This window comes from Chlamydotis macqueenii, chromosome 27 (genome assembly GCF_036417535.1).
Source record: "Chlamydotis macqueenii isolate bChlMac1 chromosome 27, bChlMac1.mat, whole genome shotgun sequence".
NCBI lineage: Eukaryota > Metazoa > Chordata > Aves > Otidiformes > Otididae > Chlamydotis > Chlamydotis macqueenii.
The window spans coordinates 4391951-4411217 of NC_141582.1; the positions used below are offsets into that span (position 1 = coordinate 4391951).

Genomic DNA, 19267 nt, shown 5'->3' on the forward strand with positions numbered 1-19267 from the left:
TTCCTAGTCAAACATTTTCCCTTGCATGCTTTCCCTTTGCCTGTGTCTACACCGCATTTGTATTTGCACATCACTTCGTATCATTAAACTGCACTTAACTATGCCTCTATTCACCTTGTACATGCTTCTACCCAACTTCACTTCCAAAATCCTCAGGTAGCTGCAGCAAAGTATATGACATCAGTCAGAAGAAACCTAATTTGCAGAAACAGATGGCTTACAAATAAAGTCCTTTCGAGTAATCAAGTAACCAAACTTTAATGATACTCCCATGACTGCCACACAACGTTGCATCAGGTCTTCTACAACCGTTTCACTAGTTGTAGTGTAATATACGTTGTTCTTGCATTAAACAAGCAGCACTACTACTGGCCCTGCAGACCCATACACAAGTTATGGGGAATTTATTGTATTAGCAGTTCACATCTGAATTGCTTCAAATTCAATTATGCCTTCAGAGGACTACATATGCTTTCCAGCTACATGACTGAGGTAGTTACAAAATGCTTATCTGACCATAATAGCTGCATATTCCTCGCAAAACAGTAGAAGACACGAGCAGATTCGTTACGATTCTCCCTATCTCATTTTTCTATACGTTATTGACTAGCAAAGCTTAGCAGTGAATTTCATTACCTCTCTCACAATTTATCTTTTTTCTTGAATATAAATACTTTTCTGTGAACAGGAGGAGCAGAAAGTATATACCTTTTCATGGAAAAAAAAAATTCCCTAACCACAGACGGCCTCATCTAACAGTGGCTATCCTATATCATTTGTGAAAGCAACGTTGTGAAAGCAAAGCTGGAACATTCACGCACCTTTTCAGGGAAGAAGTAAACTATTTCATGTATCCTCTGCATGAAGTTCATGAGCAATTTATTTAATGAAATATAATTTTTAGAACCACTGTACAGTCAACAGTCTAAGATAGTCTCTTATCTCTTCTAGACAGTATTTGTGTGGACGTCCAGATCTAAACACCGTCTAGCTTTGGAACAACCAGATCAAAGAGCACCCTTCACAGCTTCAGTGTTTCCTGTATTCAACACCTCTGGCAAACTGCAAACAAACACTTAACCACATTTAAGAAACAAATCAGCCACAGTCTGGGGGAATAAAGAGTAAGACTGTATTAGAATTCAAAATGTTTTAGAATAATTTATTAAATTGGAATAACTTTGAATGTGGAGATCAGGCTACTCCTCCGAAGCTTCTGTGTTAGGCTAAATATGGAGCAATTTCACTGCTGCTGTGTTTGTTCAGCAAAGAACATCCTGGCAAGTGAAAAATGCAAGCACCCAATGAAAGGCTGGAAGCAGCCAGCTCAGTTTCATACTGCAAATTTTTGGCAGACATTCAACTCCTTCTGCTGTTTTTCTCGCAAGCACATCTATCTGTGTGATGTCACCAGATTCAGTGAGGGAGGGAGCCAGAACAAATTGGACTGACAGTGCCTTACAGCCTGCCAGCCTCTCAGCACATGTTACTACACAAAGGATGTCTAGAAACCAAACGTGCTCTACAGATTCACCCTGTATCCCCTCCTAAAGGGGACTACGAAGAACTGCCTATAGAAAAAGGCAGGAAGGGCAGGGAATTCTGAAACCTCTGTTTTGGCAAATCCATCTGCTTTGTAGTCGTCTTAATTTAGGAAAAGTGAGGCAGGAAACTCCTCAAAACTCACAGCCAGCTCTGTAGCCCACACTGCCACAGTGGTCACTGTCAGTAACCTGAACGCACTTTACTTCCTGCAGAGATTTTAATGCTATCAGAGGCTTCCTAGATACCAGGACTGTCTTGTCCCATCACGGCACATTTGCCTGTAGTAGTCATTGTGGCTGGAATAGAGTGGGTGTAAAATCAAAGGTAGTGTAAGAGAAACACATATACTCACACCAACTTTTTTTTCGCTGCTTGGCTCTTTAAGACATCCTGAATGTGAGCCCTCCAGGGGGAGGATCTACCACAACTAGTATTTTCAGAACCATCCTCACTACAGTACATTTGTTTCTTCTCTAGGAATTTATCATCCAGGAGCACTGACAGACAGCTTCTGAGAATTCATACTAGATAATGTTTTTGTGTGTGTCCGTTTTTTTAAGAAGTGACAAACCATTACTCCTCACTTCAAATAGCCCACACTGTTGCAAAGGTCTGCCTCAAACGCTAAAGATACTGGAAAGAGTAGATGAACCAGAAAAGCCAGAGGGGAAGTACAACCTACACTACATGAAGAAAATTATTTAAAACATGAGGAAACATGTTCCAGTGAGCAGGGCATCAAAAAGCCTGGATTCCGTGCCTTTTGGATTAACGGCTGGGGAAGAAAAATCGCTTCAGTTCCATGCCTCAATAAAATAAAAACTAACGAATTAAATATTACCGAAGTAATTGTACAATTTTTTTTTTTGTTGTTGTTGTATATAGAGAAAACGGTATAATCTGGGAAATACTATTCCATAATATCAACAGTGGCAGCAATGGGTTCAGTTTTTTTAACCTGGTGAATGACTCATCCTTCTCATTCTGAGTCACCAAATCACAACTCTTAATGTTCACTCCAGATCGTATGGTGAAGAAAAAAAAAATATGAAGCAACTGAGAGTAAAACTAGAAATTTCTTAAAATACTTTTTGTGCTCAAGAAAGCAATGCCAAATATATTTTAATAGATATGCAAAAAAATACTACAATAACACATGCATGTACGTTTGCCTGTGTCAGTGAGTATTTTGTCTCCAAATCACTTACTTTTGTCTCACTTGAAAGAAAGAAGCATATTTATGTGACAGACTGATGGCCTAAAACATGAGGCTCCATTAAAACAAGTGTAAGGGAGAAAATATAAGAAGAGTATACAGAAGAAGTGACAAGCATGAAATACATGCCCCCTCCTTAGAGAAACATAAAAGGGTCATTTGAAAAGAAAAAACAAAGGACATTCAAAATAAGTGCTTCTGTTTGAGGAAGCACTGAAATGCTGCTACAAAAGTCAAGTGGAGTGTGAAGGGTAACAGCTTTGGTATTAGTGCACTATATGCAGGCTGAATTCTGTGCAGTGGTTATGACATCTGGAAGCCTATGACCAAAAAGCAGTGTGGATCCCACCTGGGGCTGATGTTCAAACTGAACAAACTGCCTTGCTATTATTAGACATGCACATAAGAACTTCACAGAATGTCAACTAGAAATATTTAGACAGTGAATCGTTAAATAATCTTCTCTGAGCCAACAAGTCCTCTAATCAGAGGATTAAAACAATTCAAGATTTGTACGTCACAATCAGAATCACATGCCAAGACTTCCAGCCTCCCAAGTTGGGAGGGGAGGGCGGGGGGAAAAGAGGCTAAAATTTCTCAAATTTCTTTATTCCCTCCATTTGTCACCAATTCAGGAACCTGGCAATTCAAGTTACTGGAGTTTTCTTTACTCAAAGCTATATCCTGTTAACTCTGTCTCAGCTTCCTAATTGTCAAGAAAATAAAGGATGCTGTCTTAGGAGCAACAGATGATTACATCACTCAATCTTAGATGAAATAGTATTTCTAAGAAGTCATAGACTTACACAGCTCCAAAAGCAAAACACACCCCTCAAATCAACAGCAAACTAAAATCTTAACTCTTCTCACTGGAAACAGTTTGCATTCCATGATAATCTGGTTTTCACAAAAAAAAAAAAAAAAAAAAAAAAAAAGGAACTTCAGTATTGACTTTGATTTCTAAAAATAACAAATTACTTTGGGGAAGAGAATTTTGTACATATAGGTAATTATTCCATCTTTCAATACTGTACATCACTTTATCTCAATATTAGCTGCATTCCTAAAAGTAGGGAAAATACTCCAGTTAGAAAACAAACATGAATGAACAAAAATATTTAACACAATGCAAGGGCCCACATAAACATGGTAACAGAGAAGGCACGAACAGTGAATGAGAACTTAGTGCACGTAAAAAATAACTATCTGATACAAGGCTGCTACTTGCAGTTTACTCAGAATTTCCACACAAGTACATCTATGGGACCAAATTCTACTCATTTTTTGAAGCTCTACCACCTTGAACACAAGAATGCAGAAAAAAAAAAAGGAAAATAAACAATCTGCATATAAAATCCTTCACTATCAAAATCCACTGCTCAATATAACACTCTTGACAGTAAGACTTAAAGCCCCATGTTCTTGATCCACAGTCCTCATTCAGTGCTACTCTCCTTCCCCGCACCCCCTGCGGTCTCTGCAAGCATAGATCATTCCCACAGGAGCAGCCTAAATAAGCAAGTGTGGCAAAAAATCCAAACAGATAAAACCTTTTCCAAACAGGTCTGCTGCTGAGACACTGTCCATGCAAAGGTACCCTGAATTTGCAAAGCCAGGTGAAGTCTGTGCTGAAGTAAGGCAGTCAGACACTGTATTTTTATGGATTTGTATTAAAAACAAAAACAAAAACGGTAGCAACACAGCCAGTGCATCTACTTTTTCTTGAGATTGCTCTAAAGATTTTGCATGCATCTTAATGATTAGCAGCTTCCGAAGCTTAGTCACTGTAACACTGAGCACCAGAATTACTTACTTTTCTTCCACATATACCTTCAAGGAATTCACTATCAGTCCAGACAAGTTCAGAGATCCAGCACTCCAATCAAAACATCTCATTACTAAATATCCAGGACTGAGTCTCAAAGACTGAGGAGAAATTTAATGCCTGGGAGAGGCTGTATATTACTGAAGAATTTTAAATGAAATCAAATCTACACACACACACATATCTAAAAGCTGTATCTGTCACAAATTTTTCTTGAATTTTAAGAATAGATGGGACAGTTTCACAGAAACGGGGGGAAGCGCACAGAAACGGTGATTTCCTTTATAATTCAGAACCTTTAGTTTTGACATTGTTTCCACTTTACGCATGGATAAATGAAGACAGAATAGTGACTCAACTTCCTGATAAAGATTTAAAAGCAAAGATTCCAGAGAAGGAAGAGCTCCATTCTCGTATTTTTGATAATACTTATGTAGGTATTTAGCTGTGTACCGAGGTCCATAATTTGTTCTATCCAATTGTCAGAAATACAGCGAACTGATAGACGTACTGATAATTAAAAACTTTAGTGATACTTTAGTGATAGTCTTCATAGAAACTTGCTTGGAAGATTCAGAATTTTCAACCCAGAATTCATCATTCATGTATGGGTCCACAGACTAGTTAACTGGCCTTCAAAAGTAACTCAAAACAAGCAAATATATGATCAATGGGATTCTGTTTGCTATATAAGGTTCATTCTTTTCGGACACCCTTCTCTCTCCTTTCTTTTCAATCTCACTACAAGTCCAGATTTACCACAACAGCAGTAACAATGGAAAGACTGCCAGATTCTTCGACAACAAAGCAAGCAATGAGCTACAATTTCTCATCCAACGCCTGAAGCAGTATAAGTAGCTATTTCAAGGAAAGGTATTCACATAGCCAGAAAAAAAATGGTCAGGACATAAAAATTAAGTCAGATTTACATAACAAATAAAAAGAAAACCTAAATAGGCGGAACAAAGACTAACATGACTTATCACAACTGATTAAGATAAATTTAGTTTGAAACCCTTTAATGAGGCAAGTAGGAATAAAACATACCTAACCACCTACTCCACAAAGAACAGCAGTCAAAGGACTCGGCAGTCTGTGACACATAGGATTTGTTTACCAGATTTTCTGTTGATTGCATATTTGTACTTATTTTAAGAACATGGAACCTATCTTCCAACTAGAATGACAATACTTAATTTAGTATCTATACCTTTTTAACTTTTTCCCACCATCATTATATCTTAAGACAAAATTTCTGGGAAACCAGGGGAAGGGCAGGGACAGAATTATCTGCTCTCATTCTCTCCACTGTTTCTTCCCTTGCTACACAACAAAGCTAACACTGGAATCCAGCTGTTGTTTATTTAGCAGTATTCTCCATCATCCGCTCTTCTGCTCATCTCGCTGTACTTTAAAGTTCTGTAGTAAATAAGGTTCCTTCATTAACCAAACTTCAGAGATGTGTTATTCCATAATCTGTCAACAATCTCCAGGAGAGAAAGGACTAACAACAGGGATTCAGCCAACATATTGGACCAGTCTCCTCCTTTTTAACCAGCTATCCTGTACTCAGCTTCTGCAGAAACTGTGTCAGAGAATCACAGAAGTTTGGGTTGGAAGGGACCATTAAAGGCCACCCAGTCCAACCCCCCGGCAAGAAGCAGGGACATCTCCAACCAGATCAGGTTACTCAGAGCCCCGGCCAACCTGGCCTGGAATGTTTCCAGGGATGGGGCATCCACCACCTCTCTGGGCAACCTGTTCCACTGTTCCACAAGCCTTCGGATAAAAAAATGTCTTCCTTATGTCTAATTTGAATCTACCTCCCTCTATTTTAAAACCATTACCCCTGTTCTATCACAACAGGGCCTGCTAAAGAGTTTCTCTGTGTCTTCCTGTAAGTCCCCTTTAAGTACTGAAAGGCTACACTAAGGTCTCCCCAGAGCCTTCTCTCCTCAAGACTGAACAGCCTGTCAGCCTGTCCTCACAGGAGAGGTGCTCTAGCCCTCTGATCATCTGCGTGGCCTCCTCTGGACTCACTTTAACAGGTCCACATCCTTCTGATGTAGGGGCCTCCCCAACTGGACGCACTATTCCAGGTGGGGTCTCACAAGAGCAGAATAGAGGGGCAGAATCACCTCCCTTGGCCTGCTGGCCATACGTCTTTTGATGCAGCCCAGAATGCAGTTGGCTTTCTGTGCTGCAAGCACGCACTGCCGCGCTATTTCACCCTAAATGCACTGCCTTATAGCAGCCACTCACACCCGTCCGTAACAGTAACATTTCTGACATGCTTACACTTGCTCTAAGAGCTACTTCACCTGTTCAGTAACCGAGTGAATCAAGTTCAAAGTAATTTTTTAGCACCTGAGTTTCCAGAGTTACACAAGAGTATAGATGGAGGCCATCTGTTATCAATCACAATTTTCTTTTGACAGAACTACAGCCTTCTCTTTCACAGAACCAGCTGGAATGCAGCAAATCCTAATCCTCCAGCTGGGAGTCAAAGCTTGAAGAGCACCCCTGGAGAGCAAGGGTGAGCTCTGAAAAGGTAATTACAATGCTCTGGCTGCAGATAATTTACATACTCCACCCAGGACAAACCAATCCACAAATAACTTCCTTACCAGTAATGGGACAGTCCTTTGCTTTAAGACATGGAATTAACAGTTATTAACCTAAAACAGGCACAATATAGCAACAGCTATTGCATGCTTAAAGGCCTTCAAAACAACTATGATGCCCTCAAAGCATATGAACTTTCTAAAAAGATACAAACAGTTTGGCTGCACACTGGCATCTAGAACTAGTATATGCAAGACAGAAGGTCTAAAGGATGCTGCATGAATAGTAACCCACAGCTGAAGTGATTGATAAGTACCAACAGATACAAATAGCAACACAAAACTAGAAAATAGACATGCCATAAGGAACACATGCAAAACAGCAGCACAGGGAATCTGCTTTAAATATCCCTCCTGTTTTTCAGACACAGAAGTTTCCCTCATTTTTTTCAGGAAGCACTTTCAGAATTTTGGTTTTGCACTCTCAGCTGTGCTGCAGGACAATATTAAGATATTTACGTAAAAGGTTGCTACAGCCGTATCCGGTTTTAACTGACAGCTTCAAGGAGACTGCAAATGGAGATCAGTTAATACCATCTGTATTTTCCTTTTAATTGTTGAAGAAACAGTCCTACTATCATCCCAAGATGAAATTCCCAAATTCCAATCCTCTGAAAACACCCAACATGTACATCAATTATTTCAACTTCTTCAGTTAGCTGATGTGTTAACATTGTATTTGTTTTTAAATAATAACAATAAAAATTATTTCAGCCTTTTAACCTGTTTTGTAAACAAGTGTCAACAAAAGAAAAGCAGAGCAAGTTATCTTTATCTAGAGCTTCCAGCCTTAAGACCTGAATCTTGGACCACTGCTGTTTAACAGCTTTGTCAGCGACAGGACAGTGGAACTGAGTTTGCCAATGACACCAAGCTGTGTGGTGCAGTCAACACGCTGGAGGGAAGGGGTGCCATCCAGCGGGACCTCGACAGGCTGGAGAGGTGGGCCCGTGCCAACCTTATGAAGTTCAACCAGGCCAAGTGCAAGGTCCTGCACGTGGGCTGGGGCAATCCCAGGCACAAATCCAGGCTGAGCAGAGAATGGATGGAGAGCAACCCTGAGGAGGATTTGGGAGTGCTGGTGGACAAGAAGCTCCACATAAGGCGGCAACGCGCGCCTGCAGCACAGAAAGCCAACTGCATTCTGGGCTGCATCAAAAGACATATGGCCAGCAGGCCAAGGGAGGTGGAATAGTGCGTCCAGTTGGGGAGGCCCCTACATCAGAAGGACGTGGACCTGTTAAAGTGAGTCCAGAGGAGGCCACGCAGATGATCAGAGGGCTAGAGCACCTCTCCTGTGAGGACAGGCTGAGAGAGCTGGAGCTGTTCAGCCTCAAGGAGAGTAGGCTCCGGGGAGACCTTAATAGCGGCCTTCCAGTACCTAAAGGGAACCTACAGGAAAACTGGGGAGAGACTTTGACAAGGGCATGTAGTGATAGGAAAAGGGACAATGGCTTATAAACTGGAAGAGAGTCGGTTTAGATCAGCCATAAGGAAGAAATTCTTTATTGTGAGGGTGGTGAGGTACTGGCACAGGTTGTCCAGAGAAGGTGTAGATGCCCCATCTCTGGCAGTGTTCAAGGCCAGGCTGGACAGGGTTTTGAGTGACCTGGTCTAGCAGAAGGTGTTCCTGCCCAGAGCAAGGGGGTTGAAATTCGATGATCTCTGAGGTGTCTTCCGACCGAAACCATTCTATGATCTTACTACAGCTTAGCTTCTCACAACAATGTACCAGGAAAGAGCTCTTGGCTCATGAACAGTACTAAATATTACTGTATTGTAGTAGTGCAGTAATTCTTACATTGTACTGAACTATATTAACCTCTAAACAGTACTTGTTAATTGTAGTCATACTGCAAACAAATAATGCACAGAACACACAAATGGTAAATTTAATTCCTACTTGTAAAACATGTTATTGCTGTTTTTGTTGAAAGTGAATGGATAAACAGAACACGAATGTAATGGAACAATACACTTGAGCATTCTAGGGAAACAGCTTTAGCACTTACCAAAAATTGCTGCATTAATATGGTAAGTTTGCCTGGACTTTCATACAGGTACTACATTCTGATCGCCCACTACTGGTTTTTGACTAAAGGGTTCCTCCTTCTAGCCTGGCCATCATACGACACAATTTTAAAATCATACTAAATGATTCCAAAGGAAGATATACCCTGCAGTAAGTATTGCCATAATACACAGTGATAATTTTTTGTAATCTCAAAACCATGAATGCATTTGTTTTGTAATGACTAAAAGACATGATAAAATTCCCAGCATGTAGCTATATTAGCTACCACGACCTTTATTTGTCACATACACAGTATTATCTTGTGGTCTCTGCCTCACAAGTATTGCCTTAATTCACACTAAATGCCAACTTTCTAAAACAAGATGCTTTTCAGTTATGCTTTTGTATAGCACCAACACAACAGGACTTGAACTACTAGGTACCTAGCCCAACAAATAAGCGCTACCAGGAAGACAGACCAATATTAAGTTCAATGAGCTCTTCTGTTTCAGCAAAAAGGGCAGGGGGGGCTTGGGTGGGTCAAGTTATCTATTTCAAAGTTTCTGATCAAATTAACTCTTAAAGTACTGCAATCTACAATCCTTTGCCCCAGGATTCTAAAGATGCAGCACACAACTGCATAAGAAGTTTCTCACAATTAAAAATATAATATGCATTTGACAGCCACACATAAGCATCAGACACTTGTTACTTTTTGGGCTTCAAAAGCACAGACAGAGTAATTTAAACAAAGTGTTTACAAGAGAGAGAAATTAGCCTTTCTTATCTGGCAAATGCAACCCATCTTTTGTGCCAAAAAGTAAACAAAGAAATAAACGTATTAGGGCTACAGATAAAACAAAGGTATAGTAGCTCGCATGGGTTGCAACTCAATAGCACGCACCAAGGCCTCAGATGATGTGCAAGTTCACAACAGAGATGATTAAAGAGGCTACCACCCTGTGCTGCCCTCTCTGTCCCTTGATCGGAGACTCTCGCCCTCCAGCAGCAGCTGAATTTTGCAACACAAAACATTAACTCAAACCAACAATTTCATTTAATAGAAATAAACTGGGCTACAAACCGCAGCAGTTGAGGGGCAAAACACCACTTGCTTTATCTTTGCCATGGCTGTGGTGACCTCTGGCAGAGATGCAAGGAGTCAGTATAAATAAGATTGACTTCCTAAATCACATCTACAGCACCTGCCCGAATCATGAACAACAACAACAAACCCAAAAACTCCACCAAGTGGTGGTGAAATATCCCAGGAGATTTCATCAAGATACTCTACATTTTTTCTGCATACTTATACCAAGCCTTTTAATTCCCAAAGACATTTCAATAGCCAGTATATGTTAAAATAGTATCATTCTGTTTATTCTGTTTAGCTTTTATAAAGATGACAAAAAAAAACACCTGCCCTCAGTTATCTAAAGATATATGGTTTTCATTTAAAGGTAAGTTATGGTTTCCAAAGCAGCACCAAAGAATTTTTACTCTCATCTCAGAAAAAGCATTTGTAAAAATAATAATTAGTAGGAAGTTTCAAGAAATAAAACTGTTCCTCTGAACACATACTAGCATATAGCAATTTTTCCTCAAGAAAAAAAAAAAAAAAAAAAAATTTAAAAAAGTAAAAATCCTCTTTCCATCTGCAAATACACTAATCACACATTAAACAGAAGTGACAGTTACACTTTGAAGAAATCTTTCATGCATATTTATCAGGGCTTTACAGTAGAAATTGCAGTGGAACAGTGGGATTACTTATTTTAGAGCCTAACTTGTACAGCATTGCTCATTCCCTGCATATGTCACTGATGGATGGTGGACTCAGCACCAAACGTTTTTTGCTCCACGCTTATCACCTCTTTGGCTGACTTAACATAGGAGGCCTGACATCTACACTTCCTCACTTCCAGCTATGTTGAAGGGATAGTGCTTGCCTGATACCTACACAAGAGGCAGCCACCCAACCGTCTTCTCTTTCATTACAATTTCACTATGCACTCCCTTTACTTTTAAGCATTGCAACAACTTGCCACCATTCCCCTCTTCCTTCTTTCCACAGCAGGGGTAGGTATCCTGAATGTTGCCAGTCTGTCACCCATCATAGAAACAACACCGAAGTCCAGTGTTTAGTCCAAAACTTCACAAGGAATGCAAAAATAGCTCTTAACTGCCATTCCCATTTTAGCTGCTAAACTACAGGAAACTGAAAAGAAAGAAAAGGCCACTTCCCTAAAGCCTACACATGACTGAAGGCACACATAGCACTTAAAACTGAAATTAAAGACAACTCTTCTTTTGTCAGCCCTGGTCACTAACAGATGAGCAAATTTCAGCACTGAGCTCTGCCCACCAGCAGGTTTTTTTTTTTTTTCCTCCTGTTTCCTTGATTTCCTCCAAATAGTGGTTTTAGGCCAGGGATTTCAAAACCATAATGTCAGCAGTATGTCATTACTACCTGATAAACCATGATAGCTTGCCAGGTGTTTTTTTCCCTTGAACACCAAAATAAAAAATAAGATCTGGAAAAAAAAAAGCAAATAATATTTACTAAACAAAGCTTCTGTGGTGCTGCTTTATGTTTATTCTGTTTAAAAAATTTAAGCCTCAACTTTCACAGACCTCCTGCAAGGTACTAGTTTCATAATACAGAGGAAAATATCGAGAATTGAATCTTTACTTCTAGGCATCTAAACAAAATGACACTACTCGCAAACAGACAGGTAAGCACTTGCAGCTCAGTGGAAGTTACATTTGAACAAATGAAAGGAAGAGATATTACACCTTTGAGATTCATAAATTTGGATCATACAATACACAGAGAGTTCTTAAATGGATGCTAAAGACCAGACAGTGCAAGGATAAAAGACTAACAACAGCAAACAAGAGACAGGTAATTAGGATTTCTCAAGTTTGGGAGGCTGAGCTTTTGTTCATGTTGTTGCCAAGGCTCTTGGAAGCATTAAGAGCAACACTGTTACAGCACTCCCAAAGAATCTGCACTGAATGATGCCATTAAAGAAAAAAGGAAAACAAAACAGAACAACCTCCCCCCAAAAAATCCCTCATCACTCTCAAGCACTCAATAAACCACGAGAATTACTACAGCATAGTAAGCCTTTTGCACCTGCATAACTGGTTGAGATTTAACATGAAACAGCAGAGTGAAGGAAGATTATCACATACCGTCTGCATTAAAAAAAAAACAACCAACCAACCAACATACTGTCCTAAAAATCCTGTAGAATAGGAACTGATCTTTTGGCTTCCACTGACTTGCCAGTCAATTAATGCTGGCAGAATCTACATAGATGTTTTAATATCATATATTCAAAACTACTTACGAAACTAGTATGAAACTCAGCACGGATTACATAGCACAGAGATAGCACATGAAGAGCAGAAATCTGCGATGTTAAGTTTAAACCACACACACACAAAAATATATATCAGAAGAACTTACTGAAGAAATCCCTTGAAAAATTTCTACTGTAGCTACTGTGCATTAAAGAGTTACTAACAACACTTTTAGTGTTCAAGCTGCTCAGACCTGAGCAGGTGGAAAGGAATTAGGGAGCATACCTAACAGTCCAAGATGAACACACACATATGTGTGCATGTGTTTATATTTATGCATACACACAAAGACTTGATACACGTATTTTTCCAAGGGACAAAAAACAAACCCCAGAATAAATTCAGTATTTATAGTAGCCCATATTATCACATTTTAAGAAAACCCCAGGCAACACTTCATCTGAAAGAATATCAAGCTAGTCCTGAGTTTTGGCACATTACAAGAAGACTGAATAGTCTGTGAAACATACTGTGTTAATAATAATATGCAGAGCTAATATTTTCCACTGTTACTACCAGTCAATCCAGCTGCCTCACGTGCCAGGCTTGTTTACATCCAGGTCTCATACCATTCTACAGCTATACTGATTTCATTACAGATATAGCTGGAGAAGTACCGAGGAAACATTTGTAGACAGAACACTTCAAAAAAAGGATAGAGAAAGCTGCTGGAATTCTCAGCATAGTCATACTTACTTCCTACATTCCACCAGCCCACAACATAACACCCTGACTAGTTCAGTACTGAGTCCACACTAGAGCTCCCACAGTTAAATTAGAACTTCAGTGATAAAGCAGCTGTGCAGATTTTTTTTTTTAGGAAGATGACTCCTACTGCTTTACGATCTATTAGGGTTTTAAGTCTTCAAACCCTAATAGATCACGAAGCAGCCCTCTTACTACAGAGTGAAGCTGACTTGAAAAAACATGAACAGCACGTACTCAAAGAACTCATCCCTGAAGAGGATATTTACAACAAAAAAAAAGTTTCCAATACTGCTGGAAAAAAAAAAAAATTATCTATTATGGATAGCAAAAAAATAATTTTCACATTCTAGAAGTCCTGGATACTAGAAGTGCAAAGATATGAACTACTGTCAGTTTGGTCTTTGATAAACAAAGACAGATCTCCAATTTTGTCTGCCTCCAAGTAACACAGAACAGGAAAAATACTGACTAGGTATGAACTTCACTCCAACAACTTAATCTTGAGGTTGGAATGGAGGGTCAAAGACTTCAGGCATGCAGAAGGATGTAAAAAAGGAGGAGAAAAAAAGCATAAAAATAAGAGAAAACAACAGCAAAATACTTCAGTTTGTATCATGAACTATATTTAAGAAGGGTGGGAGGAGGCACACAAAAGGGAATAGAAGTCCATGAGTGTTCACTCCAGCATTCCCATGCTCTCTACGTCCTCTGATTCCACTCTTCTTTTCAACTGCTATATCCTATATACCTTTTCCTTTTACTTCACAACAAAGCTGCTCTGAGATGGAAAGTGATTTTTCCATTGTGAACAACGGAACAATGTCTACGACAGCATCAGGTGGTAATTGCTGATCAGCGCTTCGCTGTTATCTGTACTCAAATAAGGTGAACTGGCAGTCAAATAAAATAAAATATGATCAAGTTTGCTTTGCAAATCCAACTCACCTTGAAGTGAGGAGGCTTACTTCCGATGTTTTGCTAACATAACTACAGTAAGCCTGTTATCATACATTCAGTTCCACTGTACAGAAGCATTAACAGTTAACTTCCCTGCAGTAGTTAATTTGCTGTTTTCAGGTCCAAAGTAAAAATTACGATCTATTACACTTCCTCTGATCATGCTTAGAAATCTGGACACAGTAGGATCCGAAACGCACATTAGTCCTCTCTGACTTAGAAGATGCAAGTTAAACAAATCATTTGCCTCAAATTGTGACTCTGTATTGACACATCTCATCAACCACAAGAAAAAGCCCATGCAAACTGGGTCTTACCTTATCCTTTTCATGGGGAAGGAGGCATACTGGAGGGAGACAGGAAAGAGACTCAAAACTCTCCTTCCCATCAGCATTAGTGGTTGCTTTAGTGTTGAGTTGGTACAGAGGTCCATCTTTAAGGAGCCTACCATGGCCAACAGCACGTTTGACAGCTAATCGTAATTGCTGGTGAAAAACGGAGGCAGCGCTACCTCCAAATAATGCAGACACATCTTTCTGACCTTTCAGAAAGCGCTCGATGTTCTTCAAGGATGAGCCACTAGACTCAGCCAAGCCCTCAATTGCCCGTTTGATAAGTTTATTCCAGTCCACGTTTGGTTTACCATCCACCTTGCCATGGTTCCGAGGCTTCGGAAGTGCTATCCTCCCAGGATTATCAGGATCCTTGTAGGAGTTGAGACCCTTGTTGGAGACTTTTAAAATAGTTCCATCTTTAACACTCAACTCCAGCTGTTCCAGAACAGTTTTGCGGTCCAAACCATGTGAAGATGACACTGCATTGCATATCCTCTCCTCTGAAGGACGCTGCTTTTGCTTCTTTACCTTTTTGATTGCCTCCAAAATCCACTCTGTATACAGCGGGTTGGCGAGTTTTACCATGGTGAAGAATTCTGTATATCCATAGAGTCGTTATCCTTTATCCTGATGCTGAACAAGTTTCACACAATGAGAAAACAGATTCTTGAATGATGGGAACCAGCTAACCATAGCATACACGTTTTCTGTTCTGAATCACTCCTCCTTTCTCAAACATTATTTGTCTTCACACTGAAGAGAGGAAAGCAAGACAATTAGAAATTTCCTCATTCTTTCCAATAAATCCCATAACAGCCTCACAGAAAGTTTTTCCACAAAGGTATAAAGATTTCAGCATATCTCACCTCAGCTCCTGGTCTGCACATTCACAATCAGAAGAACTGTAACATTAGGCCTGGAAGAAAACAAGAAGAGAGACATTTCCAAAGAACAGTTAGGAAAAAAAAAAAATCAGCAGCCAACATCAATGCATTAAACACACAGCAGAGTTTTAATCCACTACTACAGTTCTGAAACACTGGAGTAATACTTAAGGTTTTATCTTCACTAATAAAAGCATGTTTTAACACTGAAATAACTCCATACAACCTAGAGAAAAAAGTGTGCCCTTTTTATTTCAATCCATAAGTCAGTATAAATTCTATACCAAGTTTTATATCATTGCTGAGCACAACCTAAATTAATATTTGGGGGGAGGGGACCACAATAAAGATATTTAAAAAGCAGTAGCTTTCTTCATTTTTGCACACGGAAGACACTGCCTGAAACTTCAATAGAAAGCAGTAGCAATAGCCAAGAGTCTCGAGCAAATGGTAAGAAACTTTCAGAGCTTTTCCAAGAGCGTAATCATAGGTCTGATTCCCTCCTGCTAAGAAAAGCTATGACAGTTGTTCCATCGAGAAAAAAAGTTAAGAAACGCAGCCAGAGATTGTAATTAAACGTTCCACTTTCAGAGACCATAGAAAAGAAGAATACATTATAATCTTCAGTACAGATGAAGTACACTGAAAACACTTGAGGACAAAGTAACAGGTGACCCTACACAATGAAGAAGGAATACTTATGCCCCTGCTAATTAAAGATGCATACAGAAGAGTATTAGGTTATACTTCACAGCCTTTAATTGTCTTTAACAAAGACCTTTCCTAAGTGTGATAACAGTACATCGTGCTGAGGTTCTACTGCAAAAGTACACTAACCAAGGAGGATTTATAAACTGTTTATTTAAAGGAATCATTATTTTCTGCAAGGAAAGTTTTAGTCACGAGCTAGTCGTCAACGCAGTTCTCCCATTCTGCTTTCTAGTAAGCACAGAATAATTTATCAACACATAGAACATATTTGCATACAGATATCAGACTCAATTGCACAGCTCCGTACAGCCAGTACTGGAAAGGTTCAGAGCTACTGTTTAGACCAGAAAGGATACAGTGCCCGCCTAGAGTTCTTCTACCCCGCGAACCACAGATGCAAAGGGAAACGCCGCCCCCAAGACCGGCCTGTCCGGCAGAGCGAAACTGCGCTCCCGAGGTGCCCAGCCGACGCGCACGCCGGGGCTCCGGAGCCGAGGCGGACGCCGCGCTCCGTCCCCAGCTGAGCTCCGTGCGCAGGGCGTTACGTAACCGCCCGGCCAGGCTGGGGCGATACCGGGACAGTCCCAACGCCGGGTCGCTCGCTAGCTATCTGCGTGACAAGCGGCCTCTGCACCTGCTACCGTTCGTCCTCATCCCCATCCCGGACAGGCCCCGCGCACGGCGCCCCGAGGGGCGCACTGCCTCAGTCGAAGCACTCGCACGAACGGAATCAGGAGAAACGGGGCGCAGGCCGCAGCTCCGGGAGTCGGCCGCGCCCCACGCCGTTCTTCGCCCCCACGGAGACGGGCAGCGCAGCCCGGCTCCTCGTACCCGTTCGGCCAGGCCCGCGCCCGCGCCCGCCTCAGCCGCGCTCTCTCGCGTTAGAGACAGAGAGGAGCTCAGCCCGCGACCCCCCGGCCTGAACCGCCCGCCTCAGCCGCGCCATGCTGTGGCCGCCGCCTCCCCAGGGTGTAGGCCCAGCGGGCCCCAGGGGAGCGGGCGGCCGGGTCCGGGCCTGGCGCAGAGCGGCGGCGGGGCCGGAACAGGCCGCGAGCCTGGAGCGCCCAGCGGGCCTTCCCCTTCCACAGGCTACGGAGCTCGCCAGCCGCCTGTCCCCGAGACTCCCCGGCGCCAGGCACCCGAGCCGACATGGTCCCGCCAGCGCTACTTACCGAGGCCTGCGACAGACGGGAACCGAGAGGAAAAGGCCGGACGGCGGCGAAGCCCGAAACTGACACGGCGGCCATCTTGGGCCCGGAGCTCTGCGGCGGGGGGAGGGGGCGTAGGAGGGGAACAGCCCGCGGCGGGCGGGGGCGCGCGCGGGGAACAGCGCGGCGGGGCGGGAGCGGCCGCCGCCGGGAAGAGCCGCGCAGACGGGGCTGCGGCAGAGCGGGCCGTTGGCGGGAGCGCGCGGCGAGGAGAGGCGGGGCCGCCGCCCCGGGGCCAGCCGCTGAGGGCTGCCTGCGGCGCCGTGTGAGCAGAGCGCGAGGGGCCGGGGCGGGAAGACGGCGGCGCCCGGCGAAGGCTGGCGGGAGACCGCGTTTGGGCGGGAGCCCTCCGCGCGCCGAAGCCGCGAGGCTGTGACCAGGGTTATGGCTACCGGCTGCTCCGGCCGCCGAGAAGCGGGCGGGAGCGGCTGGAGGGCTTGGGCTAACGATCGGACGCCGGTCAAAGAGGGTTATAACCTGTAAGGTAGGAAGTCCGTCTCTTAGGCTTCATTAAGCTTGCGCTTGGAGCACTGACCCTGGCTTTTCCTGGCTGGAAGGTACCGGTGTGATGTAAATTCTGCAATAACGATACCGCGTAGCTCGAGAACGGCTGTGCCTTGCCTGTCCCTCTCCGCTGCGCGCGCTCTGTCCTTAGGCATCTTTGTGAGGTAATGCCTGTACGTCTCTGACAGCTTTGATACTTTTTATTTTGTAGAGTAAAAATACGTTGCCAAAGTATTAGCTGTTCTCCAAGGGAGTAACTTGGGAGCCGTGCTGGTGCTTTGGCCTTGGCTGTGTGGAGTTGGCTGTGTGTCACCGAAATCAAAAGGAGTCTGTCCGGGAGCAGAGGTCCGCCCTTGGCTAATTTGTAGGACAGCGTGGCTCTCTTCTGCTCTGCAGAGGTGCAACGTTGGACTAGCGCGTGCTGAAAGTCGGCAGAAATGAGCAAAGGGCAAATTCTCATTTTACAGCATTCTCTCCTGGGTTGTATTTGATGGAAAGGATCTCTTTTTGTTATCCATCCTGCGTGGCTTGTGCTGCGTGCAATGCTCCAACCTTTTCTAACCTCTGGCTCAGTTTACCAGCTGTGTGTGCACATTATAAAGCTGGCATTTTTCACCATTGCCTTAAAGGATGACTATCGTGTAAACTTTCATGTGAGCTTCCCTTTCTAGAAAACAAAAAAAAATCTCAAGAAATGCTGTGGAGACAGACTTGATAAAACAAATGTGTCATGTTTTCTGAATGGCTTTATTTAGTGTCTTGAGGTGAGAAATTTCTCTTTTGAGCAAAAAGAACTCTTTTGATGTTTTAACAGGTCTTTCAGTGCAAAAGTTAAATGTTTTCAGTAAGTTACATGTTACTTGAAGCCAACGGAGTTTGAAGTGCTATTGTATAAGGTACTGTACAAACAGTTCTGCTTCTGCCACGTAGAGGCCTGTAGAGGTCTGGCCTTGTCTTGTCAGAGTTGGATTTTCCCTACAAATTAAGCTCTTCTCCCACCTCTTCCCGAGTCTTCAGGTGGTTCCATGCTGCATGGCTTCCAATGCCTTAAATTACAAGGCTGTGGCACTATATTCAGAAAAGCGAATGGAGATATAAATGTAATATCCAGATAAGAAAGTAAAGCAAGACTAAGAGGATTCAGTATGTAACAGTGAAACCCAGTTTTGTTCATACAACACGGAGCGTCAGTCTATAGACTCTATTCTGTTTCAAAATTGGCAGTAGGTTATTATTAGCACCCTTGGAAAAGTAATTGTTTCTGTTGACTATTATAAATTAAAAGATAGCCTGTTTTTTTCTACTCTCCTTTTTATTTTCACAGCACAGGCTAACAGTTAAATCATCAAAATTCCAGCATATGGCAA

General features: G+C 42.2%; 2 protein-coding genes across 2 annotated transcripts in view; one reads left to right on the forward strand and one right to left on the reverse strand.

Moving 5' to 3' along the window:
• Positions 1-17466, reverse strand: part of KAT6A (lysine acetyltransferase 6A) — a 53185-nt gene extending 35719 nt beyond the window's left edge. The window contains exons 1-3 of the mRNA XM_086768042.1: positions 17361-17466; positions 15460-15509; positions 14576-15346 (exon numbers count right to left, since the gene is read on the reverse strand). Of these exons, the coding sequence (XP_086624168.1) occupies positions 14576-15178 (603 nt within the window). The 5' untranslated portion in view covers positions 15179-15346; positions 15460-15509; positions 17361-17466. The remainder of the gene's footprint in view (positions 1-14575; positions 15347-15459; positions 15510-17360) is intronic.
• On the forward strand, positions 15702-18608 carry LOC147597424 (uncharacterized). The gene is made up of 2 exons (XM_086768043.1): positions 15702-17880; positions 18112-18608. The coding sequence occupies exon 1, from the start codon at positions 16583-16585 to the stop codon at positions 17663-17665; it is 1083 nt and encodes a 360-aa protein (XP_086624169.1). The 5' UTR covers positions 15702-16582; the 3' UTR covers positions 17666-17880; positions 18112-18608.
• Positions 18609-19267: the final 659 nt, after the last annotated feature.